Consider the following 24,554-nt stretch of genomic DNA (forward strand, 5'->3'; position numbering starts at 1 on the left):
CATATTGACCTACTGGGTTAAGATCTTGTTCTGAGCCAATATGGCATTCAGAGTCTCAACTTCAAGAACTCCTTTCTTTTGAGAGGTCCCATTGTTCACAGAATTTCTCTCAGAAGTGTACATGAATTGGTTATTTGCAACCATCTCAATAAGTTCTCTAGCTTTTGCAGGCATTTTCTTTAAGTAGAGTGATCCACCTGCAGAGCTGTCCAATGACATTTTGGACATCTCAGACAGACCATGATAGAAATTTTCTAGGATAGACCATTCTAATAGCATGTCAGGAGGACACCTCCTGATCAGTTACTTGTATCTTTCCCAAGCTTCATAGAGGGATTCACCTTCTTTTTGTATGAAGGTTTGAACTTTCACTCTGATTTTGCTCATCCTTTAAGGAGGAAAGAATTTAGCCAAGAAAGCATTGACCAGCTTTTCCCAAGAGTCTAGGCTCTCTTCAGGTTGAGAATCTAACCATATCTTAGCTCTGTCTCTAACAGCAAAGGGAAACAGCATAAGTTTGTAGATCTCAGGATCCACTCCATTAGTCTTAACAGTATCACAGATTTGCAAGAATTTTGACAGGAATTGACGTGGATCTTCCAGTGGAAGTCCATGGAACTTGCAATTCTATTGCAGAAAATAGACTAATTGAGGCTTAAGCTCAAAGTTGTTAGCTCCAATGGTAGGTACAGAGATGCTTCTGCCATAAAAGTCAGAGGTAGGCATGGTAAAGTCACCAAGAACCTTTCTTGCCTCTCCTTTATGATTAGGCTCGGCTGCCATGTCTTCACCTTCTTGTTCGAAGTTTTTTGAAAGGTTTCTTCCGGAGTGTTGTGCTTTAATTTGTTGTAAGCTCCCCTTAAAGTCCTCTCAGGTTCAGGATCAAGATTAAAGAGAGGCTCTTTATCCCTGTTTCTGGTCATAAACAAGAAAAAAAAAACCAAAAAAGAAGGAGAATGGGAGATCTATGTTCAAGAACAGAGGACTCCCTGTGACATGTGATGAAGAAAGGAAAGAATAATGAAGATAGAAGAATGAGAAGAAGAATTCCACTATGAAGAGTAGAGAATTCAAAAATTAGAAGTAAAAAGATAAACAAGAATTAAAATATCTTTTAAGAAACTAATTAGGATAACATTGAATCACATTTACAAACGTTAGGGATACAAAAAGGACGATTTAAATGTTAGAGACACAAATAGGATTTACCCCAAACGTTGGGACAAAAACGATACTTTACTCTTAAAAATATTTGAAAACTAATTGATAAATTTTCAAAAATAGAAAAGGGAGATAGAAGAGAATTTTTGAACATAGGAGAGAGAAGAATTAGTTAGGAAGTTTTGAAAAAGGAGAGAAAACAAGTAACTAATTAAGAAAAGATTTGAAAACAAGATAAGATAGAAGATTAGAAAATATTTGAATTTAAAATTTGAAATTTGAAATTTAAATTTTGAATTTTGAAATTGAATTTTGAAATTTGAAATTTGAATTTTAAAATTTTAAATTTTAAAATTTTAAATTTTGAATTTTAAATTTGAAACAAGATAAGATAAAGATTTGAAAAAGATTTGATTTTTTGAAAAGGTTTGATTTTGAAATTTGAAATTTAAATTTTGAATTTTGAAATTGAATTTTAAAATTTGAATTTGAAATAAGATAAGACAATATTTTTGAATTTTAAAGAAAGATAAAATGATAAGATAAGAATTTGAAAAAGATACGATTTTTTAATAGATTTGATTTTGAAAAGATTTGAATTTTGAAATTTAAAACTAAGATAAGATAAGATAATAATTTGAAATTTATTTGAAACTTTTGAAAATTAATTAAAATAAAGATAGAAAAGATATTTTTTATTTATGAATTTAATGAAGAAAGAGAAAAACACACAAAATTCACCAAACTTAAAATTTTTAGATCTAAGAACACCTAGTGTGCGAAAATTAAGAAGAAAAACACAAAGAGAGACCAAACTTAAAAATTTTAAGATCAAAACAAGAAGAAATACAGGAACACTTTGAAGATCAAGAAGAACACCAGGAACAAAACTCAAAGAATTCAAAGAAAACAAGAACATGCAAAGGACACCAAACTTAAAAATCTTGAAAACCACAAACATACATTTTCGAAAATTATAAAGAAAAGACACAAGAAGACACCAAACTTAAAGATTGACACAAGAATCAAACAAAGGAGACTATTTTTGAAAATTTTTGGAAAAAGACTCAAAGAAATTCAAAAATTCAACAAGAACAAAAACAAAAGACTCAAACCAAAGATAAAGATTAATAAAGAAAATTAAAGGTTTTTTGAAAAAAAAATTTGAAAATTTTTTTTATTTTTTGAAAAAAAAAAGAAAAAGAAAATAAATAAAATAAAAGATGCTAACAAAGTTAAAGACAATACCTAATCTAAGCAACAAGATAATCCTTCAGTTGTCCAAACTCAAACAATCCCCAGCAACGGCACTAAAAACTTGGTGCGCACGAATCCCTATACTTCGTACACTGAACCAGCAAGTGCACTGGGTCGTCCAAGAAATACCTAAGTGAGTCAGGGTCGATCCCATGAGGATTGTGATTTGAAGCAAGCTATGGTTTTCTTGCAGATCTTAGTACGGCAGATTGCGGAGTTGTTGGATTTGGTTAAAAGCATAAAAGGAATAAAGAGATCTTTACTAGGTTGATATGTTTATAATGATAAGAAGATGGTTAAGGCTTGGAGATGCTTTGTTCTTCTGGATTAATTCTGGTCTTACTGTTTATAATGATATGAATGATTTCTTCTATGGCAAGTTGTATGTGATTGACACCAGCTAAGAGGTCGCCAATGCTCCTCCAGATCTGAACCCAAGGGTTAGTGTGGATCCATTCTGATTGAGGGTGAAGCTCTTGCAGTCCATTCTCCTTAATGTTCCTACTCAAAATGCCAAAGACAAGGTGAAATCTTCCAGATCAAAGAATGTTGCGCCTTTGGGTTCTAGCCTCTACCACAAAGACTCTAATCTCCCCATACCTCGGCTGAACTGATGTTTCGAGAAGTCCCAACGAAGTCGTGGATTAGCCGTGTAACAGATGTATAATCAAGCTGGTGGTTCAATTCTTTCCAGTTACGTAGTCACACAAACCCAAGAAGAACACGGGTGGTTGTCAGGCACGCAGTCTTAGAATGAAGAACGAAGATACATCTTAGAATAGAGAATCAAACACCAATTGAAAAGAAACAATAATACTTTTATTAATCCATAAAACTTAGCAAGGCACCTCCCCTCAACCTAGGAGGTTTAGAAACTCATACTGATAGAAAATACAATGATAAAGGTGTAAAGTGTGCGTCCTCCCCCTTAATGAGAGGTGTAAAAGTCTTTAAATACTAAACTAATGACTAAGGATTACATTAAGAAGGGTAAAATAGTCTTTTAGTGCTAAAATTTACTTCCGGGGCCCAGTTGGTGAGTGTTTGGGCTGAGCTTGATTGAGATCCACGTGCTAGGAGGCCTCTAGGGCATTGAACGCTAGCTAGGGGTCTTTCTTGGGCATTGGACGCTGGTCACTTCTCCTTTGGGCGCTTGATGCTAGAATAGGGTAGGAGGCTGGCGTTGGACGCCAGTTTTGGGCCTTTAATTTTGAAGCAAAGTATATTACTGGAAAGCTCTAAATGTTAGCTTTCCATAGCCATTGAGAAAGCTCCATTTTGACTTTTGTAGCACGAAAAAAGCTCTTTTGAGTGCAAGGAGGTCAGATCTGGAAAGCATCTGCAGTGCTTTCTCTGTCTCTGAATCAGACTTATGCTCTAGCTCCTCAATTTCAGCCAGAAAATACCTGAAATTGCATAAAAACACACAAACTCTAATTAGAATTCAAAAATGTGAATTTTACACTAAAACCTATGAAAAATTAATAAAATTTAAACAAAACATGCTAAAAACTAAATGAAAATGATGCCAAAAAGCGAATAAAATATCCGCTCGTCAAGAAACTCTCACTTCTCTCTAGGTTTTAGTGTTCTTAATTCAATTTCACTTGGATCCTTTGGTTAGATCTATGTTAATTCCAATTTTAGATTGCTTTAATTTGCAGTTTCCTTCCGCTAATTTCATTTAGTGTTCTTGTCATTCTAGTTATTTTGGATCTTGAATTTGGATCTTGTTAAGATTTATTTCTATTAATGCATTGAGGAATTTCATGTTCATTGTTGTTAATTGCTTTGTTATGGTTAGTTTTTTATAGTGGATAGCTTTAATTTGAAATGCTTTCTCAATTTTATAATGTCTTTTACTCTTTCTCACCAAGTGTTTGAGGAAATGTCACGTATGGCTATGGAGTAGATTTTTACTGTTGGCTTGGGGGTTGAGCAATTGGAGACTCTTGAATTATCAAAGCCTTTTGTTGATTGATAATTGGAAGTTGCTAGTTGACTTGAATTACACCAAAGCTAGTCTTTCACTAGGATTTGACTAGGATATGTGGATTAGAGTCATTGTTAGAGGTTAACTAAGTAGGAGCAATGGACAATTCTTGTCACAATTGATGATGGTAATGAGGATAGGAATTTTAATTCTCACACCTAGCCAAGGTTTTTACATTGATTGATTGTTATTCATCCTTCTTAGCTTGATCTTTTAGCTTCCTTATTTTGATTGCTAGTTGTTCATTGTATTGATTTCTAGTTGTTTGCTTCTCTTGCCTTCAACTCCAAACATCCCTAATAAACCCCTAATCAATGATGTGCATCTTATGTCAACTTCTAGGGAAAATGACCCGGGATTCTACTCCCAGTTATTGATTTTATTGTTGTGACACATTTTCTAACTTTGACTTGAGGATTAATTATTGGTTTAGGCTATGCTTACAACGAGATTCTATTAGCAAATTCAAGACTAACACTAATCTTCTCGTCATGTTTTGGCACCGTTGTCGAGGAGTTGCATATGTGTGCCATGTTATTGGTTGGTATAAATATGTTCATATGTAAATATTTGCACTTCCCTTGATTGTTTGCTAGTTTGGTTATTAGTTAGGATTCATCTTTAGTAGCATTCAGTAGTTACTTGCTTAGTATATTTAGTTGTCATGAGCTCTATGTTTCTTTTCTTGAATGACATGTTCACTACCGGATCCGAGCTTAGCTTCATTTGATCCAGAAATTGAAAGGACTTTATCTCACATTAGGCAAGCTCGGCGTCGATTAGCATTTAGAGGTGGTGAAGGGGTTTCCGCCAATTCACCAACCTTATCTGAGGTTGAATCCGAAGCGACATTTGAGGAAGGAACTATCTACTCTTCCATTGATACTATTAATATCGCTTCCATTGATTTAGGTACCAATACTATGGCCGCTTGATAAATCCCAATTTTGTGGTTTATCTTGTGTTGAATTTAGGAGATTTTATCAACTTATCTCAAATTTATTCAATGAAATTGCATGGTTTCATGAATTTCTCCAAATTGTTCTTAATGGTTAAAAATATTCTTTTTGGGCCTTTAACTTGCCAATTTTAATTCACTTTAATCCCATTCGATGCCTTGATATCTTTGTTGAGTGATTTCAGGTTTATAAGGCAAGGATAGGATGGAAGAAGTAAAGAGAAAAGCATGCAAAGTGGAAAATTCATGAAGAAATGAGCATTTGGAGGATTCAAGGCCACGCACACGTGTCATCCACGGGTACGCGTAAGGAGGGAATTTTCAAGGCAACGTGTAAGCGTGACCGACGCATACGCGTGAAAAAGAAACTCGTCAAGGCAACGCGTACGCGTGATAAGAAAAGTTGCCAGATGACACGTACGCGTGACCCATGCGTACGCATGACAAGTGGGACTTGATCTCATTAAAGGCAATACGCTGCGGGTGATTTCTGAGCCATTCAGGCCCAAATCCAACTCATTTTCTGAAGTATTTGAGGCAGAAATCAAGAAGGAGAAAGGGGCGAGCAATTAGATTAGCTTAGGATCATGCTTTACGTAGTTTTCTAGGGAGAGAAGCTCCCTCTTCTCTCTAGAATTAGGTTAGAATTAGGTTAATCTCTCTTAGATCTTGGATTTAATTCTTATTTTCATCTAGTTTTCTTTGCAATTTCTTGTTCCTACATCTTTATTCTCTTTGTTTATAGTGTTAATTTTCCTTTTAACCACTTTTATGTTTATGAACTCTTTGTTGAATTTAATTTTCTTTAATGTAATTTGAGGTATTTCATGTTTAATGTTGCTTTCTTTAGTTGTTATTGTTAACTTCTTGCATTGGGTAGTTGTTAGATTTTATTATTCTTGCCATTTTACTATGCTTTCCTTTTATGCCTTCTAAGTGTTTGACAAAATTCTTGGTTGGACTTCAGAGTAGTTTTCGAGCATTCTTAGCTTGGAAAGAGAAATTGGGCAATCTTGAGTCATTAATACCCAATTTAGATTGGTGATCTAGAGTGATTAGTTAGTCTTACTTCCAGTAACATTACTTATGGATTGGGATTAACTAGTCCTATTTGACTTTCTCTTAATGTGAAGATAACACTATACCTTCTTCCGATGTTGGAGATGACAAAATAGGATTAGCTTTTGTTAATTATTGTATTATGATTAATGACTATGATAGAAAGCCTTGATTCTCAATCCTTTCCATGAATGCCTCTTTTTAGTATTTGTTATCTTTAGTTGTTTGATTTATTTTCTTGTCATTTAATTTCTTGTCTCCTTATTTGCAAACCACCCCTTGAACCTCATAACCGATAACATGCATACCTCACTGCAATTCCTTTGAGAGACGACCGGAGATCTAATACTCTCGGTATTTTTATTGGTTTGCACTTGTGACAACCAAAATTAAACTTTGATTGAGGATTGTTTGTTAGTTAGGAATTATACTTCGAAGAGATTATTTATGTGAAATTCCTAACCGACGATAATCTCTTCATCACCGCTCCTAGAAGAATTACTCTCAAGGAGGTGGGAGCTCTGGATTTCACTCTCCAACCATTTCAAGTGCGTCATCTGAATTTGAATGCCGATTTTGAGCTAAAGACCGGGTTGATTAATCTACTTCCTAAGTTCCATGGTCTATCTGCTCAAGATCCTATCAAGCACCTTAGAGACTTTCAAGCGGCTTGTTCAACTACTAGGCGGTATGGTGCGGATGAGGTTGCTATTTGGTTATATGACTTCCCATTCTCTCTTGAGGGAAGAGCTAAAGAATGGTTCTATACCCAATTCAAGGAGGTTGTCACTAATTGGAATTTTCTTAGAAGGGAATTTTTGGATAATTTCTTTCTATCGAAGGTGACGGATAGATTGAGAAAAGAGATCTCATGTATCATTCAAGGTGACTCAAAAATTCTCTATGAGTATTCGGAACGCTTTAGAAAACTCCTTGATTCATGCCCTCATCACATGACTGACAATTTGGTGTTGATTAGTTACTTTTTCCAAGGCATGAAGCCTCAAGATATGATCCTTTTGGATGCTTCGAGTAATTGCTCTTTAACGAAGCGCAAAACAGCGGAGGAAGCATGGCAACTCATTCCGATCTAGCCGAATCTACCCAATATGCAAGGCAAAGAAATAATCATCCAAGGGCCATCAATGAAGTTTCCTCTAATGAGTTCGCCTTCACCAAGACCTTAGGGGAGATGACCACCATTCTCAAGCAAATCCATTTTAATCAACAACAACTTCCTCCACAACAACAATACCAAATGGTAGCTCCTTAAAGAGTGTGTGGAATTTGTGCTTGCAACTCTTATTATACCGATGAATGTCAACAACACCAAGGGGACAACACTTTGGCGGCCACCAATGCTTACTTCAACCATCCAAATCAAGGCCCTTATCAACAAGGGGGTAATTATAACCAAGGGTGGCAAAACCAAGGTTGGCAAGAGAACTCAAACCAAGGGTGGAGAGATGGTGCAAATAAAAGAGGGAACAACAACTTTCAACCATACCATAACCAACAAAACCAATCCTTCCAACCACAAAACCAAGGTCAGAGATATCAACCACCTCACCAAAGGCAAGCTCAAGTGCCTCAAATCACCCAACCACAAGTCCCTCAAATCACCTACCCTTCTTCTTCCTCCAATCAAGCTCCAACGGATGATACCCTTCGCATTATTCTTCAAGGGAAAAGAGAGCTTCAAACGACGCTCACCTCTACCCTCCAAGAGCTTATATCCCGCTTACCTTTACCCTCCAACAATAACCAAAGCACCTTCTAACCTCAAGCTCAGGTTCACTTCCCTCTCAACCATTGCCCAACCCAAATGGTAGCATTAATTCTATCTCCTTGCGGTCTGGCACTATACTACAAGAGAGGAGCTCCAAGGAATCAAAGGCGAAAGAGGCTACTATTGATGAAGACATCGTTGAGGTAGAGGATGTAAAAGATGAGGAGGAGGTACAAAAAGTTGTTAGAGAGGAAGTTACCCAAGCTAGAGAAAGTGGCTCCAAGGAATATGTCTTGAAAGAGCCCATGCCAATCCCATTTCCCACTTTGGAAAAGAGCTAAAATGCAAGTGGCGCTAGATCCCAAGATAGTGGATATCTTCAAAAACGTTGAGGTAACCATTTCCCTTTTTTATGCTATTCGCCAAGTTCCTAAGTATGCTAAGTTTCTAAAAGATTTGTGCATGAATAAGGAAAAGATGAATGAATTAGAAACTATTCCTTTGGGTAGCTCAATTTTCTACTTTGATGGGTGCTATACCGAAGAAATGTGGTGATCCCAATCCTTGCTTAGTTTTTTGCACTATAGATGATGTTGAATTTGTCGATTGTATGTGTGATCTTGGTGCTTGTGTAAGTATTATTCCTTTGTCTGTTTATAATGAATTGGACCTTCCACCATTGAAAAGATCGGTAGCTCATTTTATTTTTGCCGACATAAGCATTATATCTGTGGCCGGTATTGCTGAGGATGTCTTAGTGAGCATCAAGGGATTGACCTTCCTGATTGATTTTTACATTCTAGAGATGCCTCCTAATGACTCCGGGAAGCCGTCATCCATTCTATTAGAGAGGCCTTTCTTGAAGACTTCTAGGTTTAAGCTTGATGCATTTTCGGGCACTTACTCTTTTCAAATTGATGGTAGAACCGTGAGCTTCAATTTGGATGAGACTATGAAGCATCTATTGGTGGACCATTCTATCTTCCGGTGTGATTTGATTGAGGTCCACCATGAGACTCCTCATGAGATGAGTATGAGTAAAGGTCTAAGTATGGGGAAGACTTGTGACTATGATGTGGATTTCCCACCACCTCCACTATTACAAGAAGACTCTAATGAGGAGTTGAAATATTTCTCTCTCCTATCGAAGTCTGCCTTCTTGGAGAAAGATGAGGTAATTGAGCCGGAAGAAGTGAACGCTAATGTAGACTTCACCTAACCTCCTAAATTTGATGTGTTTGATAATGAAGAAGGCTTAGAGGAGGTTGATGAAGGGTGGCTACAAAATGTTGAAGTGGACCTTACCCCACCCCCCAAATTTGATTTGATTGATGATGAGAAAGAGTTAGAGACGGTGGATGAGGAAAATCTACAACATGTTGATGAAGAAGAGTCAAAACACCAAGAAGTGAAGGTACTCATGCATGAGAAAATTGAGTGGGTGAAAATTTCACCAAGGAGCTTCGTAGGCCCACATTAATATGCTATCTTGGAAACGGATTCTCAACTTCAAGCTCTTCTTGGAGTGCTAGATGGTGAGCAAGAGAATTTTGAGTGGCAAAGAGATTCAAGGTCCATCAAAGAAGCCAAATTAACACTTGAAGTCCAAGCATGGTGCAAGGAAAAGATGAGTGGACTCCAAGGTGTGGCAGGGTATCTCAATGGGAATTTAAGAATTGAGCTATCCACACAGAATCATAAGGATCACCAAGAAGAAGTTCTTGAAGAATTGGTTGACCTCACTTTGGATCCCACAAAACTTTTGAAGGCCAGACATCGGTGGAGACTCAAGAAGGAATGAAAGCATAGACCACCATAACAAGAGCTCATTGACCATCCAACTTAAGGACGTTAAAGAAAAGTGCTAGGTGGGAGACACCCCACCATGGAAGGTCGCCAAGAGAGAACAAAGCAAGCTCCTAAGATGGTAGCTAACCGGCGATTCTAACATCATCAACATCACCGCACACACCTTAGTTGTCTATCCCATCCTTGGAGGAGTCCGACTCTCCAGAGTCCACACCCAATTTTGGCAAGAAAGCGATCAAGAGGTGGACATGGGGCCCCTGTCACACCATCCTTAGGCCATTGAGAGTGGCGATTCCGGACCCACTTGCACATCTTTGCATGTACTGAGGACGGTGCATGTAACAGCCCAGACCACCCGCTAGCATGATATTATCCACTTTGGCACACAAGACCTCACGGTTTTGCCTTTGACGATAGGGATGATAGCCAAAGCCCCCCACACTCACTCTTCAAAACGCGTCATGCTAGGGAGAGGTATCCACACCCTTATAAGTCATGCTTCGTTCCCCTCCCCAACCGATGTGGGACCTTACAATCCACCCCCCAAAGGGAGTCCAGCGCCCTCGCTGGCACATCGATCCGGGTTCTGGCTCTATAACTGACAGATGATATCTTCAGCCACTAGGGACAGGCATTCATTATATGCATACTATATGAATTGTTTGAGATTGCCTATTTGATAGCATATTACTTGCTACTTGTCTAAATGCCTTATCTGTTCCTATTTGTAAATCTCTTGTCTGATATAACTGTGTTTGCTATATTATACTCCTGCTGGTGGTTGGGAGGTCTGAAGGAATTGGAAAGGAAAGTATTAGTTAGACTGAAGGATCTTTAGTCAGTTTCTACTTACGGATTAGTTTGTTTATAAGCTTTGATATTATCTGGAGGAAGTTCTAGGATTGCCTTCGGCTTTCCTCTTTATTATGTATTATATATGTGGAAGCTGTTACCATGTTGGGGACCTCTGGTTCTCACCCATGCGGATTTTGTGATTTTCAGATGCAGGACGTGAGGTTTCTCGCTGAGGCATGCTGGAGACTTCTGGATTAGCAAAGATCCTTTGTTCTCGGGACTTTGTTTTGGTTTATATATCTTGTTTAGATACTATTATCTCCATTAAATAATACAAATTGTGATGACTCCTTCTAGAGGGGATTTTGGAGAATGGGTTTCTGTATTTGTGTCCCTTTGGGTTTCCTTTGGGGTTTCCTTATTTTATTATATGTATATATTGCTATGCTCGGACCGGTTATCTTCGCAACCGGATTTTGAGTCTTGATATTCCCGTTTTTGACACTCTTTGTATATATATGATCTCGCGTTAGCTTATCCCTGTTCGTTACGTTATCGATCGGAGTGTTGCGCTTTCGAGTTACGGTTTTTGTTTACCCCTTTTTCTACAAAGGCTCCTAGTTAAAATCCTTATTCACACTACTATACGTACTAGATTTTTGTTTTAGAGGTCGTAATGCCTTGCCATCTCTGGATTATGACTTAAGCATAAGACTCGGTATGGTAGGGTGTTACAGTGCAATCTTTAAGTGTGGGGAGGTTGAGGACCGACTTCCATTGGTAACAACTTCCTTTTCCAACACCTATATCTTTAATCTTCTTTGTTATTTAGTTATTGCATTGCATGATAGATTGCATGTTAGTTAGAATTGTACATATTTTACCACTTCTTTCTTGTAAGGACTACTTGGTTGAAGTGATGATTTCTTTTCCAAGAAAATTGTTTTAGGGCATTTCACTAATTTAAATCAAAACTTTTGTTGAACTTGCTTGAAGAAATTTATTTTGGAACATGGTTTTAAAGCTAGAACACACAAATCTAGTGAGATTTTGAGCCTATTTGATTGGTTGCATCTTATCAACCAATATTTTGTTTTGGTGTGTGTTACTCTCTCTAAGATTGTGATCTTTGTCTTGCTTGATTCTATTTTTCTATTGTTTAATGTATGAATGCATTTATGTGATTGAGGTCTTTGTTTCACTAAGCTTACAAACCCATATGGCCTTACCCTTTCATTATCTATTTTAGCACATCACTAACTCTAAGAGAAAAACAATGAATGTCCTTAATTTGAATCCTTGGTTAGCTTAGACTAGTGAGCGAGTGCATGATTTAAATGTGGGAAAATCGGGTTTGGGAACATTTGGTTTGGGAATTGGGTATTGTATATTTTTGTGAAAATAAAAAAATTAGTTGGGCACATGTTCGTGCATTCAATACCTTAATCATATGCATTGATCTCTCGTATATATATAATCCACCACATATATAAAAAGAATAAATAGAAAAAGAAGAAAAATAAAAGAAAAAGAAAAACCAAAAATAAAAGAAAAAAAGAAAAAGAGAAAAAGAAAGCAATAAAAAAGGAACAAAATGTCCCAAAGTAAGTGGTAATAGCAATGCATATATATTGTATTCAAAATTGGGATGCATGAATATGTGGCAAAAGATAGTCAATGGGTAGTTAGATTTTGTATTTTGATCATATGGATTGTCTTAGGTTAGATGGGAAGTTTAGGTTAATCAAGGATTCAAAATTTAGTCCACTTGACCAAATGCAATTCTATCTTGACCCTAACCCCATTACAACCCTTGAAAAGACCTCTTGATATGTGTATTCATGCATTGAACATATGTTGATTAGTAGAAGAAGAGTAAGCCTTAAAAAGAAAGATTAGTAGAGAACCGAGAGAATCGACCCTCAAACACTAGAGAGATTAGAGTGCAAACACTTCCGGTGAGGGTTCGATGCTCAATTCCTTGTTCCCGGCTTTCATGAGCTTTCTTCTTGCAAGTCTATTTGTACTGCATTTTGAGATTCGAATTCGTGGAATTCATGGATCATCATGCTATCTTAGCCCTACTTGCTCATATATGTTCTTGGAGATTGATCTACTTTTAACCAAGTAGGTAGAAGCATGTTGTATTTAGTTGCATTTGCATCTAATAAATCCTACCACTCCTCGTCACCTCTTTTTGGTTCCATTGAGCCTAGCATGAGGACATGCTAATGTTGAAGTGTGGGGAGATTGATAAACCAGTATTTTAAGGTTTATTTTGTATTGAATTAAGTGGATTTTGTCAACTATTCTCACACTTATTCATAGTGAATCCTTCCTAATTTGTGCTTAAGAGTGAAAACATGCTTCCTAGGCCTTAAAATTGCTAATTTTTTATCCTCTCTTATTATCCTTCGATACCATGATATGTTTGTTTAGTGATCTTAGGGTTATAGGGTAGGAATGGCATAGAGGATGGAAAGGAAGCATGCAAAGGTGGAAGAAACACAAGGAATTGAAGATTTAGGAAGCTGGAACCAAAGGGAACCCGTGGCTGACGCGTACGCGTGATCAAGCCATCTTTCAACCGACGCGTACGCGTGACAGTGCATTATCCAAGCGACGCGTACGTGCGACAAGCATCACGTGCCTCATTAAAGAGAAAATGCTAGGGGCGATTTCTGAGCGGATTTCTGGCCCAGTTTTGAGCCCAATTTGAGGATAAGAGGCTGGGAGTGAAGGGGAATAAAAGGAATGACCACACACTTTAGTTTTAGTTTTAGTTTGAATTCTAGAGAGAGAAGCTCTCACTTCTCTCTAGGTTTTAGTGTTCTTAATTCAATTTCACTTGGATCCTTTGGTTAGATCTGTGTTAATTCCAATTTTAGATTGCTTTAATTTGTAGTTTCCCTCCTCTAATTTCATTTAGTGTTCTTGTCATTCTAGTTATTTTGGATATTGAATTTGGATCTTGTTGAGATTGATTTCTATTAATGCATTGAGGAATTTCATTTTCATTGTTGTTAATTGCTTTGTTATTGTTAGTTGTTTATAGTGGATAGCTTTAATTTGAATTGCTTTCTCAATTTTATAATGTCTTTTTCTCTTACTCACCAAGTGTTTGAGAAAATGTCACTTATGGCTATGGAGTAGATTTTTACTGTTGGCTTGGGGGTTGAGCAATTGGAGACTCTTGAATTATCAAAGTCTTTTGTTGATTGATAATTGGAAGTTGCTAGTTGACTTGAATTCCACCAAAGCTAGCCTTTCACTAGGATTTGACTAGGATGTGTGGATTAGAGTCAATTATACCACTTGACTTCATTGTTAGAGGTTAACTAAGTGGGAGCAATGGACAATTCTTGTCACAATTGATGATGATAATGAGGATAGGAATTTGCCAAGGTTTTTATACTGATTGATTGTTATTCATCCTTGTTAGCTTGATCTTTTAACTTCCTTATTTTGATTGCTAGTTGTTCATTGCATTGATTTCTAGTTGTTTACTTCTCTTGCCTTCAACTCCAAACATCCCCAAGGAACCCTTAATCAATGATGTGCATCTTATGTCAACTCCTAAGAAAAATGACTCGGGATTCTATTCCCGGTTACTGATTTTATTGTTGTGTCACATTTTCTAACTTTGACTTGAGGATTGATTGTTGGTTTAGGCTATGCTTACAACGAGATTCTATTAGCGAATTCTAGACCGACACTAATCTTTTCGTTAGAGCTCGTGCGATGCAAGCGGTGACAAAGCAGAAGCAACGGAGAAGTCACCATTTCAACGCGAGTTTTGCCCTATTTTCAACTCAAATCAGAGAGAGAGAGAGAGAGAGAGAGAGAGAGGAGAGAAGAGCAAGCTTAAAGGAAGGATCAGAGAAGATGAACGGTGATTTTGTGTTGAATAAAGTTTCATAATCGAATATGAAAGTTAATTCAATCAGGTTATGCAATCAAGTTTAACTTAATTCAAATTTTCGAGAGATTTATTAAACTATTATAGAGGGAATTTTTGTCCGTGATAGTTTTAAATTTAAATTTAAATTTTAACGACAAAATTATTGAGGGATGTTAAAATCTGTCGATAAATTTTGTGAAAATTTTCTCATTTTTTTACCGACATAAAATCTGTCAAAAATTCATCGGTATTTTTGACAGTAAAATTCTGTCGAAAAAATTTGTCTGTATTCTGCTGTTTTCAAGTAGTGTTTATATATTAGTCATTCTACAAGTATGAGTAAAATTTTTGAATTCGTAATGCAACCATTAAAATTCATTATTATTTTACTTGATTTGGTAATTATTTCAAGAATAATGTATCATTTTTGTTCCTACCTTTTTTGTTCTATTTAAGCCCCTAACGTTTTAAAATCGTCTTAATTTTGTCCCACCATTGATTATGTTAACAGATCACTAATGGTATGACAATATTGAGATAGTTTTAAAACGTTAAGAACTTAAATAAAACGATTTAAGTGTGAGACAACATTAAAACTTATCCTAAAAATTGGAGGCAAAAATAATACTATATATATATATATATATATTAAGTAATAATAATCATAATTCGTGCAACTAGTCCCGTATTTCGGGAAGAAATGAGAATTCGTTCTGTTAGAAAATTCCGGCAAAATTTAGTGAGGAGTGTGCGTGTGACTTTGTTCATTATTTCTCCAAGTTGTTATTGTGGTGTCAAATTGGGTTAGTTAATTGTTGGTTGGTTGGTTCCGACAAAACAACGGAACCAGCTAGAGGGGAATTGGAATGTCGGCCGCCAGTGGGGTTCACGACCAACCTTACATCATACGTACATTGGCATGCTGAAACAATTCCATTTTAAATTAAGGCCAAATCATCCATGGTAAAGAATTGTTGTTGCAGTGCTTCCAATTTGTATTCATTCCTTTTTAGTATAAAATACATGTTTACATGTGAACACAAGATGCAGACATAATCACTGTAACTTTGGTTCCCCTATTTTGGAATTTTGTTGGCATTTTTATATATTGGATTGTTACATGTCATTCAGTTAAATTTTGTTTCAAATCAATCTGTGAAACTCATAACATGGCAATGATGCTGCCACTAGATTTACTTATTTTAGATTCAAAACAATTAAAGACCTTTGAATTTAAAACTTGTTTCTTGTTTTTATTTTTGTTATATTAGACTAATTTAGTTGGACTTAATTAACAAAAAGATCAATGTTTTGAAAACTAAACCAGATTGGCGAATCGAATAAAAAACCGACAGCATTTAGAATTCAGCCCAACGAAAAATATTGTCATTTTAAAAACCATTATAAAACTGTTGAACCGAACAAAACCGGCCAGTTAGACCGGATCAAAACATGGCCGATTTTTTATAAACGTCATTTTTGGTTTTTATTAAAAAATAAAAATTGAAAGAAAAAATGCAGCAGCCTCGCAACCTCGCGTCCTCCTCTCTCCATTCTCATTCTCACTCTCATTTTTAGAAAACTTGCCCTTCCCTCTCTAAGAAAGAAAAAAATCGAGAAATCTTAGCTTCCATTGCCGCTCCCAAGTGAGGACAGATCTGAATAGGGACAGCAGATCTAAAAATGCGTAAGGACAAAACAATGTGAGACGGCAGAATCGGAATGCGCAAAGCCGGTGGATCTGGAACGGTGATAATACGGTGGTGGTCCTTGAAGGCTTGAACACAATGCTTGATTTGTGCATCTTTTCTCTCTTTTTGAAAAAATGAAATATCCTTATTTATGTGCAATATACTAGTGTCTCGCCACTGTTGTTTGAATAGGAGAGGGATAGGATAACAATTCAATGATATAGTGATATATTAAGTTTCTTTTTTTTTTTAAGTTTAGTCTTATGTTGTACATGTACTGGACTGCATTGAGCCTAATATATTTTTTTTTTTATCTCTTCATTAACATTTTGTTTATCAAGACAAAACCAAAAATTTTCTTTTTTATAACTTTTATTCAATTTTTAAATTTTTCATAACAAAACAATTAACTTTTTTTATTATTATAAGTTATATATGTATTTAAAATATTAATATAAATAAATTATAATACACATAATTAAAATATATATATATATATATATATATATATATATATAAAGAGATATTGTGTTTAAAATAAAAAAACTAAAATAATTAAAATCTTAAAATTCTTAATAAATTTAGTTCATGTTTAAAAATCATAAGCTACTAAAAGATTTTAACCAAATGATTATAATTTAACATAGTGATTAATTACTAGAATAAGAATATAATTTAATTTTTTGTATTTTTTGTATTTATTTATTATTTTATTATAATTCAATTATTTCGGTTGAATCAGTTAAATCATCAAACTAGTAACTAGAGTGGTTCGATAATCGGTTTGATTTTCAGAACTTTAAAAAAGACTTGAATGTGTAGTATTATTCTTTCTAAATACATCTCAATTTCGGGGGAAAAGAAAAAGAAAAACCAAAAAAATTACAATTAATTTAAAATAAAAATTGAAATTGTTTTATCAAACAAAATGTACTTCCAATTCCAATTTTGGAATATCATCTGTACTCATATTCTGTAGTCCCAAATTTCAATCGTATTTAAATACTGATATGGAAGCTCTGTGCATAACCAAAATGCAGAAGGATGAAATCAAAGAACTTGATCAATTGTACTCATTTGAGTTGTAATTTTATGAGAAAATCTAAGAGGCCAACACTTTTACTAAAATTTGGCCAGCACTTAACCAGCAAAAGAAAAGTGAGTAATTCCATACCATTAGATGTAATCTCACACTATTAAAACCATTAATGATGATTAATAGATGAATAAAAATCACAAAACCTATTAGCCTCGAATACTCCTCTAATTTTATTCTTAAAGTTAAGACTCATAATAAAAACACAATCTGTCTTTGCACCTACTTGGATCCTATACTACTTGATTTGATGGTAAGAGTAATGAATTGATTCTTGTGTGATTTCCCTTTCTTCACCATATCAATCTCCTTGACAATTATTGTATCACATTATGCAACTACATGGAAGGGGATCCTTTATGCTACCATTGATGAGCGGATATTTTATACGCTTTTTGATGTTATTTTTTTAGTGTTTTCAGTATGTTTTGTTAAGTTTTATCATGTTTTAGTAGGTTTTAATGCAAAATTCACTTTTTGGATGCTACTTTGAGCTTTTATATTTTTTTATGACTTTAGATGAATTTTAGGTGAATTTGACAAGTTTTGGCGAAGCCTGATTCAGAGGAAAAAAAAGGACAACAGATGTTGTCAAAATCTAACCTCCGTGCATTCAAACAAGCATTTCTGGAGTTACAGAGGTCCAAATGAAGCGTTCTTAACGGCGTTGTAAGGCTAACTTCTAGAGCTTTCCAGAAATATATAATGGTTTATACATTTCTTTGGAAATAAAGGCCCAAAATGGGCGTTGAATGCCCAAACTACTCCCTTTCGGGCATTCAACGCCCCAAGAGGACAGAGCTCAACGTTGAACACCCAAAACTGGCGTTCAACACCACTAGGGGAGCAAGGAGCAGCATTTCCACCCCCTAGTGGGTGTCCAACGCTCACTCCCTCAAGTTAGAAGCCAAGCTCAGCGAAACACTCACCAAGTGGGCCCAGAAGTGGATTATCGCACCTTTAGCTTAAGTTTCTTTCATTATTGTAATTTCTAATTATTATTAATTTCTTTTTAAGTCTAGTTATTAGTATAAATAAGGAGAGATCACCATTGTTTAGGAACTTCTCCACCACATTCGAACCCTATACATTATTCTCTATACAGTATGAGCAACTAAACTTCCTAAGTTAAGGTTAAGAGCTCTGTTGATTACTATGGCTTAATATAATTACTTTTCTACTTTAATTTGTGTTTGATTCTATTCTATGATGCATTGTCATTCTTGATCCTTATGAATCTTGATTCTACATGAGCTCCTTACGAGTCCTGACCTAGATAGTATTGAGCTACAGCTTCAGGATGCATCACGGGTTCCAACAAGACAACCAAGCCACTAACTCAAATCCAAATGCTCCCAATATCATAATAATCAATCTATACACAATTAATTCATAAAATCAATACTTAGAGTTTCATATATACATAAAACTACAAGTTATTTGGGATTTCTTACCTTGCCTAATAGTTTTAAGAGCAAAACCCAATGACAACCAAGTGCTAAAGTGTACCTAAACAACCAAAACACATAATTTCACTCAAAACCAAAACCCAAAAATTCGAATTTTTTAGGGCTGAGAACTGGGCAAGAATTTTCAATAAGCTTACCATAATACTTATCTAGGAGTGACGGACTCGGTGAGAGCTTCGCATAGTCACTGACGACACGCGAATTGGAGCACCGTAGCTCGAGTTATGGCCACCGGAAGTCGGTGGTGAATAGTAACACTCTCTTCTCATCTCTTCTCTCTTGCAGCTGCTAAGTTTAGTGATTTGGGGATAAATGAGGCTGAATGGCCTCTTATGCATGTTTATATATGTTGGGCTTGGGCCCAACTTGGGCCCAATCCAACCCGTTAGTATTTTGGCCTGTTTGGCCCAATTTTAGGCCAAACCTTCAAAATTAGTGTCCGATTTTCAATTCTAATTATTTTCTTAAGCTCTTCTATTGTTTTTATCATTATCGCTCAGTACCAGATAGATTTAAGCCGATATTACCGGTTAATTTACCGGTACGCGTTTTTACGCAATTTTCCAAAGAAAATTATATTTTCCAACTCAGAAAAGTCTACTGAGTCCAAATATCATATTTAAATTTTTTAGTTAACATCCTAAATTTTTGGAACCTATTTTGGACAATTTATTTATTATTATTTTATGTTAATTAATCATTAATTATTTCCGATCCTTACATTCTCCCCACCAAATAAGAAATTTTGTCCCCAAAATTTGGTTTACCCATCATCACCATTTAATGTTCCCTCAACTTAAACCTACTTCTCACCATACATCTTTCCATTCCTCCATGTCAACTCAATGTCCTATTAACATCCTTCATTCTTATTTATAATGTCATATCTTAACCAAATTCAAGCTTATGTTTTACTCATCCTTCTCACTCTTTGCTCCCTTCAGTCAACCTCAATACTACATCAGCATTTCAATTCAATGTTATTTAAATCTCTTACAAAACTAACAATTTATTCATTACCATCTACGCTCAAATTCAATTACACCTATCATTACAATGCAGTGGAGTGATTTCGCTTGCCGCAGTGCAGTGATTCTACTTGCCAGATATACCTGTCCGTGTAGATGCAGTAGAGTGATTCCACTTGCTCCGGACATGTCGGGTTTGGTTACATAACCGACAGATGAGACTCATCGATCATAGGGTAGGCACACATCATTTGCATTTGTTTGACTTGTTTGGGTTTGCTATTTGTCATGGCTTGCTTAATTGTTTATATGTTAATTGACTATATGCTAATTACTTTACTTGAATTTACTTGTGTATTACTTGTTTGTCTTGTGTGTGTTTATTAATTGAGAGGTTGATGAGACACAGAAGTTGGTGAATTAAAAATTATTAAAATAGTTACGTTGCAAGTATAGTTCTTAACTCACCGAAAATCTGCCTATCAATTTAGAAATATGTCACAGAGAGTTTAAATTAAAAATTACTGGGAGTTGGAGTCCCAGGTCGTCTCCCAACGAGTTGCAGAAAAGTGTGCTATTTTATTAATCAGATGTTCCAAAAGGTTGAGTTAAGTAGATGAAAAATTAAATTGAGAAAATTTAAATAATATGAATAAAAGCCTTGACTGGGAGTTGATTAGTTGGAATCTCTATTATTGATGGAATAATTTCAAGATTAATTTATAATTAATAGTTGTTTCGTTTAGTTATCCTTTACTAGGTAAAGAAAAGTCAAACAAGTTGGAATGCTAGATCTATTCACGAGTTGCAACCCACTTAGTTCAAAGGGATTGGTGTTACTGACTGGATAGCAATCCAAAAGTTAACCCAATTACAAATTCTCTTTCAATCCTTCCAACTCAAGAGTTCCTTTCAATCAACTCCCCATCAAGTGAAGAAACTACTCGCTCATTGTAAATAATAAATCCATAACATATGAAAGAGAATTAAAAGAAGACATGATTATTGGAATGGAAAATAAATTAAAATGGAAGAAATAATCCTTGTATTAAATAATCATGAAAGTATTCAAATGACAAAATTGAACAAAGCAAAGAACATGGAAGAATAAAAACAAGTTAAGAGAACGAACTAGAATGACGAAGTCATGATGAGGAAATAACTCTTCTCGATGTTCCAATGCTAAGACCAATTAAAAATTAAAATTCTAAAACCTAGAGAGAAAAACCTAAAGGAGTAAAACTAGATCTAAAACTGAAAACTGTGTAGAATGAATGTTGTCTTTTGTTTCTGCATATTCTTTGGCTCTAGTCTGCTGTTCCGGGCCGAAAACTGGGTCAAAATAAGGTCCAAAATCGCCCCCATCGAATTTTGTAGATTATGCAGATTGCACATGTCACGCGATCGCGTCATCCATGCGGACGCGTCATTCGCGCTTTTCCTTGCCACGCGTTCGCGTCGTCCACGCTACCGCGTCGCTTGAGCTTTTCCAATCCGCGCGGCCGCGTGAGCCATGCGGCTGCGTCACTACGATTTGCTCTCCTTCGTGCGGTCGCGTGAGCCATGCGACCGCGTCACTTCTCGCTGGTTATCTCCTCAAATTCTTGTGTTCCTTCCATTTTTGCTAGCTTCCTTTCCAATCTCCAACTCATTCATGCCCTATAAAGTCTGAAACACTCAACACACAGATCATGGTATCAAATGGAATAAAGGAGAATTAAAAATACATAATTAAAGTCTCTAGGAAGCAGTTTTCAAACATGTTATAAATTCAGGAAGGAATTATAATTTCATGCTAATTTAATGAATAAGTGGGTAAGGATCATGATAAAACCACACAATTAAACACAATATAAACCATAAAATAGTGGTTTATCAACCTCCCCACACTTAAACATTAGCATGTCCTCATGCTTAATTGAAGGAGATAAGGAAATAAGTATGAACATGTAGAAACTCATGAAATATAATGCAAGCCTATATATATATAAATAAATGCAACTATATGATTCTTGACCACTTGATCAAAAGTAAATAAGCTCTTTAAAACAATTACAAATCAAATTCTACTAATTCTATCATTATACAATAAAACAGATAAAAGTGCAAGAAGATAGCTCATGAAAGCAGGGAACATGAAAATTCAAGCATTGAACCCTCACTGATAATGTATGTACGCTCTAATTTCTAGTGTATAGGGTAATCACTCTATCCTTCTCTAATCATGCTTTCTAACTTTTGTTCTTCTCCTAACCAATCAACAACAGTTAATATACCAATGCAAATATCATGAGGTCTTTTCAAGGTTGTAATGGGACTAAGGTACAGGTAGGGGTATATATTTGGTCAAGTGAGCTAATAAATTGAATCTTTAATTAACCCAAGCTCCAACCCAACTTGTATATTTTTAATGTAATCTTAAAGTTCATACCTAGCTACCCAGAATTCCCTTTTTCAATCCATACTCATGTATCAACTTTGTATTTGATTCTATCATATGTGCATTGATCTTTGAATTCTGAATTTAACATTGGGGTAATTCTTATAGTTTCACATGAGTAGGTATCCAAATTTCCATTAAATTCTCATGACACATTCCCTTAACAACTTTTGTTCCCACAATTTCCCATACTTAACTAGCACACACAATTCTATCTTAAGCTAACCAAAGATTCAATTTGGGATATACAATTGTTTTTCAGCTTAAGGTTAGTAATGTGGTAAAATATAGAACAAATGGAATTTAAAGGCTCAAAGTGGTTAACAAAGGTGATTGAAAAGGGTAGGCTTAATTTGGATAAGTGAGTTTAAACAAATAATGGCCTCAATCATGTGCAAGCATGCAAATATAATAAATATTGGACATATAAGATAAAACAAAATATAGATTAAAATCATAGAGAAGTAAACACACAAGGATGAAATAATTATGGTTAAATAATGTAACCATACATAAAGGCTCAAATCTTTCACAGGTTGTGTGTTCTTTAGCTCAAATATTATGTTCCAAATACAACTCAAGCAAATTTATCATAAAAATTTTGAAAAATTAGTGAAATTTTGTTCCAAAGATAGAGTCTTAAAAGAAACTTATTGTCTTTTCAATCAAGTAAAACATGCATGCAACTATCCTAACCTATGCAATTTATTCTATTCTATAGAAGAAAGAAAATCTAACTAAAATATCCTAATTATTGGTGCTAGAGAAGAGAAATTACCTCCGAAAGTCAGGTACTGACCGACCTCCCTACACTTAAGGCTTTGCACCGTCCTCGGTGCCGTCTGTCAGGAACGGGGGTGGGCTGGTAGCAGTATCTCCACAATCGGGACCGTCATGGCTCCCTGTGCTAGTAAAAGAAGTGGATTCCGGGGTGTCTGAGTATCTGCGATCTCCTCTAAGTAGCTCTCTGAGGTGTTTGAATCTTCGATTGTTACGGCGCTCTCTCAACTTAGCTTTGTGTTCTTGCCGATCCAACCTTGTGATTATCTGCTGGAGCAATTCATCAGTTGTAGGTGCTTGTGGTGTTGAAGAAGGATTATCTTCAACTGGAGCAGTAGGAAGACTTGTAGTGGCTGCTGGAAGTCTGAGGTATTTCCCATTAGGGACATACTGATCATCCCATGGAAGCACGGCTTTGGTGTCCCCAGCTCTATAGGAGACTCTGGCTGCTGAGACAAGATCTGAGACCAAGGCGGGGAAAGGTAAGTTGCCCGCAATTTGTACGTGTCTCATAGCATTCCGGATATGTCTTGAAAGATTCAGGGGTTGGTCTGTAAGGATACACCATAGTAGAACAGCCATGTCCGCAGTGAAGGAGGACTCATGAGTACTCGGAATGACGTAATGGGACATGATCTGTGCCCATACGCGAGCCTCCAAGGTAAGTGCTGAAGCCAAGATTCCCTTAGGGCGGGTACGGTGGTATCCGTAGATCCAACGGCTGCCAGGTAATGCGATGACTCCGAGAACGGAGTCCCAGTCAAATTGGTACTTCTGGCGCTTAAGTGCAGCTTCTTGGAAGGCGTCCATTCCTTCTGGAATAGGGGGAAGACTCAGAGCTTGCTGAATGGCCGTTTCTGTAATGGGGACTTGCTTCTGCCGGACATAAACAGACTGCAGGGTTGGCATGTAGAAGTTAGAGTAGAACTCAACTACCCAAGAAAGATTGACCTGCCTTGGCTGTCTCCGTAGGAAACCCCATTGTCTTCGTTCAATTTGCGGCTCAACAAAGGTAGCAATATTGGACGGGAGGACAAGAAGGTATTCATTGTTATAGTTCCTTTCTGCCAGGATAGGAAACATCTGCTCACAGTAGCGATTGAGAAATTGCGCAGTTTCCTTTGCTGGAAAGGCTTTCTCTTTGTCATCAACCTTTATTATCCTCTTAACTCTTTTTGTTGAGGGCTTGACCGCGATTGAAGACGGCTCTGCCACTGATGCTCTTTTAGTGCCTCTTCTTGCTGGGGGTTTAGGAGTTGCTTTCTCCTTTCCTTTCTTGGTGGCCATCCTAAAAAGAGAGGAGAAAGTAAATTAAATTCAAATAGATATATAGCAAGGAAGAGAACGGAAGAGTGGTGATGGATGCACATTAGGATGTAGTTGACATTAGCACAGGCTCTCGAGTACATGTGAAAAGCCAACAATGAAAAATAGTCAGTGCACCGAAA

General features: G+C 36.1%; 1 protein-coding gene and 1 non-coding gene across 2 annotated transcripts; one reads left to right on the forward strand and one right to left on the reverse strand.

Annotated features, from left to right (window-relative positions):
• The first annotated feature begins 272 nt into the window (after positions 1-272).
• LOC148580144 (small nucleolar RNA R71) lies at positions 273-381 on the forward strand. The gene has a single exon (XR_015895036.1). It is a non-coding gene; the product is annotated as a small nucleolar RNA R71 (small nucleolar RNA).
• Positions 382-23,139: 22,758 nt separating this feature from the next.
• LOC148580145 (uncharacterized) lies at positions 23,140-24,393 on the reverse strand. The gene has a single exon (XM_088502218.1). It carries the CDS (start codon positions 24,391-24,393, stop codon positions 23,140-23,142), a length of 1,254 nt encoding a protein of 417 aa, XP_088358344.1.
• Between the last annotated feature and the right edge of the window lie 161 nt (positions 24,394-24,554).

This window comes from Arachis ipaensis, chromosome B10 (assembly GCF_059453495.1).
Source record: "Arachis ipaensis isolate K30076 ecotype BB chromosome B10, ASM5945349v1, whole genome shotgun sequence".
NCBI classification, from domain to species: domain Eukaryota; kingdom Viridiplantae; phylum Streptophyta; class Magnoliopsida; order Fabales; family Fabaceae; genus Arachis; species Arachis ipaensis.

Coding starts and splice junctions, on each gene's coding strand:
- LOC148580145 (XM_088502218.1), bottom strand. CDS start 24,393: ATGGCCACCAAGAAAGGAAAGGAGAAAGCAACTCCTAAACCCCCAGCA.